Source organism: Brassica napus (genome assembly GCF_020379485.1).
Source record: "Brassica napus cultivar Da-Ae chromosome A1 unlocalized genomic scaffold, Da-Ae chrA01_Random_14, whole genome shotgun sequence".
NCBI lineage: Eukaryota > Viridiplantae > Streptophyta > Magnoliopsida > Brassicales > Brassicaceae > Brassica > Brassica napus.
Genome location: NW_026013897.1, coordinates 27,920 through 34,933, shown reverse-complemented (window position 1 = coordinate 34,933; position 7,014 = coordinate 27,920). Strand labels below are relative to the sequence as shown.

At 34.9% G+C, this 7,014-nt stretch overlaps 1 protein-coding gene across 3 annotated transcripts; it reads right to left on the bottom strand.

Annotated features, from left to right (window-relative positions):
- Window positions 1-805: 805 nt before the first annotated feature.
- On the bottom strand, window positions 806-6,722 carry LOC111210816 (sugar transporter ERD6-like 8). Of its 3 annotated transcripts, none has more exons than XM_048770236.1 (18): window positions 5,950-6,722; window positions 4,098-4,275; window positions 3,951-4,013; window positions 3,784-3,873; window positions 3,532-3,591; window positions 3,364-3,429; window positions 3,195-3,260; window positions 2,578-2,653; window positions 2,389-2,453; window positions 2,196-2,288; window positions 2,012-2,092; window positions 1,854-1,938; window positions 1,651-1,760; window positions 1,510-1,569; window positions 1,368-1,421; window positions 1,222-1,281; window positions 1,033-1,147; window positions 806-959 (listed from the first exon to the last, which is right to left on the bottom strand). In XM_048770236.1, exons 1-18 carry the CDS (start codon window positions 5,976-5,978, stop codon window positions 847-849), a joined length of 1,464 nt encoding a protein of 487 aa, XP_048626193.1. In that variant the 5' UTR covers window positions 5,979-6,722; the 3' UTR covers window positions 806-846. The 3 variants fall into 3 exon arrangements, with proteins under 3 accessions (XP_048626193.1, XP_048626195.1, XP_048626194.1); XM_048770238.1 differs by lacking the exon at window positions 5,950-6,722 and adding an exon at window positions 4,365-4,440 and having other exon boundaries at window positions 807-959; XM_048770237.1 differs by lacking the exon at window positions 5,950-6,722 and adding an exon at window positions 4,360-4,432 and having other exon boundaries at window positions 807-959.
- Window positions 6,723-7,014: the final 292 nt, after the last annotated feature.

Here is a 7,014-nt window from a genome sequence, read left to right as displayed (position 1 = left end):
ACGCGGCCCTTTATAGTAATGATAATACGAACGGATTGGAGATCTAAATTGGTTACCTACTTAATAAGGATGGTAATGGACCAATAATCTATTTAATGCTACTGCATCAACATAAAAAAATATGATCTAAAGTAAATATTTTTCTACTTTTTTCTTTGTCACAGATTTTCTATCATTATTTATTTTAGCAACAAAAAAGACAAGAAAAAATAAAGCTATCCAAAATAAAAAGAACTAATGGGTTGACAAAATATACACGACTTTTGTCGATGTTTCATTGCCAATATAGTTACCTTTTGTTAGGCCAACACGAATTTTAAGCAGGAGAGAGGGCGTACATGAGTTCTTTTGAGTGTTGACCCAATCTGACAATCAAAATACTATTCCTATAACAATTTTAATGGAGCCCGTCATCCCCACAAACTTTGAGAGGTATTTGTAATACAGTACATAAGTCTGATGAGTTTTGTGGTTAGTGGCAGATCAAACAATTAAGGTTTGAAATGTTACAAAAACAGATTATAAGAAACTCCTTTTAATATGTACTATGTATCTGTAATATAGTACATACGCATTATGATGTTAACCATTGAGAAACTTCTTTTATTATATGTAGGATAAATCTCATCCATATCCATCGAAACTTGATAATGTAATGCATATTTGTTTTAATAATAAAATTATGAAAATACTAAAAACAAGACAAATAAAGCTTAACAATTCTTAGAATATGCAAGAAAATGTAGAAAAGCACTGCTACGATATTTTGAACCAATAGAACATTAAAATAAAATGCATTTGCATGCAGATATTGGTATAACTTAATACATATTGAAATTTAATAATTTACATCATCATTGCTTGAATCTCTTCCAATGTCTTGCCTTTGGTTTCAGGAACAAGTTTTGCTATGAAGATAATGGCCAATACACAAACCCCACCATAGACATAAAATGCACCTGAAAACCAAAAATTGTCAATAATAGAAACAATAAAAACAATAATTTGTTCGAATGAAGAATAATATAATACCATGAGGGCTCCAGATCATGAGAAAGTTGAACGTTAAGGAAACAAACCACGAACTAAGCCAATTCACAACAGTGACAAGTCCTCCAGCAGTTCCTTTCAAATTTATTGGGAATATCTAGAAAAATAAGAGTAAGTTAGAAAACATCATGGCAATGACAATATGAACATACTTTATCGTTTTGATACTACCTCAGACATTATAACCCATGGGATTGCACCCATTCCAATCGAAAATGAACCGATATAGACCTGCAAATGGAATTCCTAGTTAACCGATCTGTAAACCGGACCAATCCAAAGCTTAACAACCAAAACCTGAGTTCATAGATGCTTACCAAGACACCGCTAACTGCTAGGGCCGGAATGATATCAAGTGCTAAACCATGGGCCTGGTTAATCAACGTCAAAAACAAAATAAAATCGGTTAATTAAACTATGCTCTAAGATTTTTTTTCTTCATTTTTGTTTGATATTGACCTTTAGAAGAAATGAATTTCCGATGAGCAAACATCCAATCAGCATCCCCACAGCTGAAGCCTACAATACTTTAATATGGTCAGACCGAATAATCCAAATCGGTATTCTTTGTTTTCTTGAAAATGGAAGCAAGAACCATACAAGAAGAAGTGGTCTTCTTCCAAGCCGATCAATTAGTAACGTTGCGCCTAGAGCTGTAAGAATGACTTGTTCGATCGAGTATAGAATGCTTCCAAGAGTTGGAGATGCTCCTGGTACACCCAAACCCGTACAAAACCGATGAGTGGTCTAGAAATTAAACCTGTTGGAAATCAAAACTAACTAGATCCGGTTCAAATTATAACCTGCTGATACAAAAATTTGCTGTGCATAGAAGATAACCCCATTTATTCCAACGAATTGTTGGAAAAACATTAAACCAACTCCAACCTGGTATAATACAGCTATAATTAAAAACCAAAGTGACCCGAGAAGCATGGTTATTTGAATTAGAGATTCTTACAATGACAAAACGTATGTTCTTTTTGTCAATAAGGTCTAGTAGTGTGGTTTTCGGAAGGTGCGCTATAGTCGCTAAGTACTCCTGTAAACCGAAATCCAAAAACCGGAGTTATAGAAAGTTTTATAAAATGCAATGTCACGTACCGGAACCGGTTTTGTAATCCAGTCTTTGGTTCAAAACGTACTTTGATTTCATCGGCTTCTCTTGCGATATTGGCGTTAGGACCCCTCAGTTTTTGCAACGCAATTTCGAAATCGCGGTGGCGGCCAACCATTTCCTTGAAACGCCAAAAGCATTTGAGAGGCTTGGGTAAGTTTTCAACCATAGATTCTAAAGCCTTAACCAAACCGAAATTGAATTTCAAACTTTAATAATACCAGCCATCTAGGTGATTCGGGAATGAACCAAGTCCCAAAAAATAGAATCACACACGGTACAACTCCTGAAATTAATTAACCAAACCAGTTTTATTATAACAAATGAAATATAATACCATCTTTGCTACTATTGCTAAAACCAATACCAAATGTTTTCAAATGTATTAGCTAGTGCACAAACAAATTTACCAGTTAGTGCAAGAGCTCTCCAGTTTATGACGGCACCTATGAGGAACATGGAAGCCAATCCGATTACTAAAAAGAGCTGCAGAAATATCATAAAAAAATATTTTAGTTAGAAAAACCATAATATGTTAAAGACTTTACAAAACAACCCTAATACAATTTTAACCACAGACTAGACCTAACACAAGCTGGAATACATGTCCTGTCTCTGACCAGAGGCGTGCCTACATTGTATTAAAAAAGGCATTCGCCTCAGGCCCCCGATTAATATGACTGTTTTTAGGGCCCCCAAATTTAAAATAATTTCTATTATAGTGGTTTAGACTTATTTAAAAAAAAACATTTATACGAAAATTAATTAACTTACTTTTTGAATTCATGTATTTTTTTCTATATGACATAATATAACATATTTACGTTATAAACGTATTATTTTACAGTATTAGACTTGTGTATTTGGTGAAAATAATATATCATATTAGAAAATTGTTTTTATTACGGTTGTAAATAAATTTATTTTTAAAATTTGCCTTAGGCCCCTAAAACTCTTCGCACGGCACTGTCTCTGACTCTATTGTAGTCACATACATTTGTCATTCGAATAAAATAAAATGCATCACCTGGTTAAGCGTAGCCAATGCTCCTCGTAGTTTTCTCGGACTAATTTCGGCGATGAAAACCGGAACCTAGAAAAAGACAAATGCAAATGTGAATATTAAGTTAAAATGTAATTTTTTCATCGTTTCATCGACAAATGGTTTTGTTTATAACAATTGGAAAATGTCATACCACATACGAAAGGGTACCGCAACCATAACCCGTGAGAAATCTACCGAAGTCCAAAGGTATGTCACCCTAGTTAATAATTGAACAAAATTTAAAATGACGATACTAAACGCCAATATTCTGTAAGTTTGTAAGAGAAAAAAATGAAGAATATTCAGCACACTGAATAACCTTGGAGAAATATATAATCATCCAGCCGATGGCAGAGATCACCGAAGACAACCTCATGGCCTGTCGCAAAATCCACATGCATGTGACCAAAAAAATATATGCATTTTGTTTTGTTGTTGAACAAAATATAGTAAAAATGTAAATATCATAAATGTTAATTTGATTCTTGTGTGCATATTGAGATGAAGAATACATTTACTATTATAACACAACATATAATTTTTGACTTTTTGTTAAGCTATGTTTTTGTACCCCTTTCCGACCGATGAAATCAGAGATCTTTCCCGATGTTATAGCGCCAAGAACTGCTCCCACATTCAATATAGATCCGAAAACTGAAAACTAAATTAAAAAGTGGATTAGTAAGAAAATCATCGTAAAACAAATCTAAATGTTGAATACTTCATATGATTTTAAACCTGGGAATATGATAAATTAAGTTCTTCCATTATCCCGAACTGGGTCGGAGCGGAATACCCCACCTATTAATAAAAAAGTGTGGAAATTTTCTCGTATGAATAACAAATTTTCATTTTTCTTTGTAATCTTAATTAAAAGAAACTTACGCAGGTTCCAAACTCGTAGGAACCACAAACGGCAATGAATGTGCTTAGACAAACCATCCACGACGCTCCTTCTTCTTCTGAGACGTCGGATCCATTCTCCGGAAGCAGCAACGGCTCAGATTTGTCTTTCACTTTCTCCATATCGTCTTCTCTTCTTGCCATTTTCTTCTTAGTTACCCTTTCAAGTCAACGAACAATACGTATCAATTTATTTGTAGAATATGTGAAAGAAACGTAGTTTTTCTTTGTAGGGATATATAACTCAACGGATGAGAGGAGAGCTTAGAAGCCACCGTAATTTTAGACCTTAAACTTTGTTTTGTTCTGAGTTTGATATATATAATTAACCCTATATATAGACATATATATCTGTATATATTGTGCCTTTGACCAAAAAAGAATAATATCTGTATATATTGAACATGAACAATAGCTGGCTGGCTTAGCTAAAACACAAAAGATGATCGATAATTTTGGACAAATTAGACAATTTGCATTAGTTTATTTTGTATACTATGAAAGTTTCAATGCAGTTCAAAATGTTACGTACTACTACTATAGATTATGAAAGTCCAATGCAGTTTTCTCAAAAAAAAAAAAAGTCCAATGCAGTCTCATATATAGATTGTGTTGAGGTTATCTTATCCAAAAAGAAGATTTTGTTGAGGTTATCCACAATTTAGTGTTGGTTGACTGAATTCTGAAGTACTTACTTACGATCATTCCGAGTTAGCTAGAAACTTTTAAAACTTATAACATTCATAATATAACAATTCATTTATTTTAAAAAATAATAATTACAAAATATTCTGTACACTCATGCACTGTATGACTGGGGTTGGTAACATGCATGGTTTGTAGTTTTCTGAAAACAAAAAGTAAAATAATCCATGCATGTTGTTGAGTATAACTAAATTAATTTATAAAAAACAACCGAACGATGCTCATTTACCATGAAAGAAAATGTAGCATACATTAATACAAATGTAGAATATGGTTAGAAACTTTAAAACAACACTAAAGATGATAGGCTTCAGTATGTAAAGTATTTACCAAAAACTTAATATTTTCGTAAGGGGTCGGTCAACACATAGATTTTGATTTTTTTTTTTAAAATATGACAATATTGTTTTAATGCATAATTGCATTATGTACTAATATACGATGATGGTCAAAAAGGTTTGGAACATTTTTTGTCTCTATTTATCTAGATAATAGCGATTTTATAATGGTTTTTTTTTTTTTTTGAACACCACTTTCATTAATACTTAAACATTCGGACTACACTTTGAAGAAGGAATAATCCTGGTTCTACCAACAGTACAAAGAGACAATACAACATAAACGATAGGAGTAGAGAAATCTCTATGATAAAATGACAGCGAATTCTGAGTAAAACCCGAATGCGTCACAGTAAGGTTCACAGCAAAGCCGGAAAGTTGAAACTTAGTCACATTATATCGTGACGTTGATAGACAATCCACACCTCGGAATATCGTCGAAACGAAATCCGTTGCATCTTCAGGCCCCATACGGACCGCTCCACAAGATAACAAAACGGTTAGAGATTTTGACAACTTCATCTGCTTTATAGCAGGAGAGATGACACTTCTCATGGAGAAGGTCTTAGATGATGATGGTATTGGTGAATCCACTGACAACCACAAAAGTAAAGATCACTTCTGAATCGAAGGATATGACATCGTGTTCACAATAGTTTGGATCAAAGGTTCGGTGAATCCATCGAGACTCATTGAAAAACTATTAAATATAACCAAAACCAAAAGACAGGTTCTGGGCTTGGTCCTCTCATTCAAATTAATATTTTGAAAGATAGAGAATGGGCTGACACCTTTTGAAAATTGTATGGGCCTGGCCCATATAAAGGAAATGGAAGGGCTGATGTCAGCATCACGCTCGTCGGATCTGAGCTCGAAAAGCAGCGTGCGTGCGGTGGGGTTAGGGCACACCTCGCCTCTGGGATGAAGGGCGGTGGCGCAAGATGGAGGAGAGGGGACCAGTAAGATCGGAAGGTTATGGATTGAGTAGCCACTCCGGAGAAATACGGAGTCCCGTTTGTAACGTGAAGGTGATGAACTGCTGCAGCTTGAGGTGTTCTTTATCTCTGAGCTTTGAGCTTTATCTGAGAGTAGCTCAGTTCCGAAGCACCCCATGGAGGTCCTCTCAGATCTGGAGCGCAGCTGAAAGTTGAACTCAGAGAAGGGAAAGAGTTGAATCGAGGTGCCATTTGCGCAAACGGAGCAAGTTGCAGATCTGTTGCAGAGAGAGAGCCATCCTTTGTGTGTGTCGAGGTGGGGAGAGGTGGTCTTTTTACCGAGTTTTCGGGAGTCCCCGGTGGAGAATGCAGGTCCGGTGGTCTTCAAAAGCCAAGCAGAGACCATGAAGGTCTTCTCCAGTTTTGATATCCCCAGATCCAGAACAAATGATTGAGTAAAGGCGAAACAAGAAGCAGAACGAGAGCTTTGACTTGGAGCAAGAGAAACCATGAAGAAGACGGAACGGATGCGACGCCGGCGAGCTCCCGCTCCACCGACGTCGAGAAACGAGGGTCTTGGTAAACGCGTCAGGGAGAGTATTTTTACATTTGTTAATTTATTAGCTTGAGTATAGAACAAGATTTTATAATGGTTATTTCCCTAATTTAGGGAGTATATGAAGTTTTACTAAATTAAATTATAAAACAATTGAACTATGCTCATTTACCATGAAAAAAAGTTTAGCATACATTAATACAAATGTAGAATATGGTTAAAATTTTAAAACAACACAAAAGATTATAGGCTTCAGTATATAAAACATGTACCAAAACATCAATATTTTCGTTGAGGATAACACATGAATTCTGAGATTTTTTTTTAAAAATACGACAATATTGTTTTAATGCATAGTTGCATTC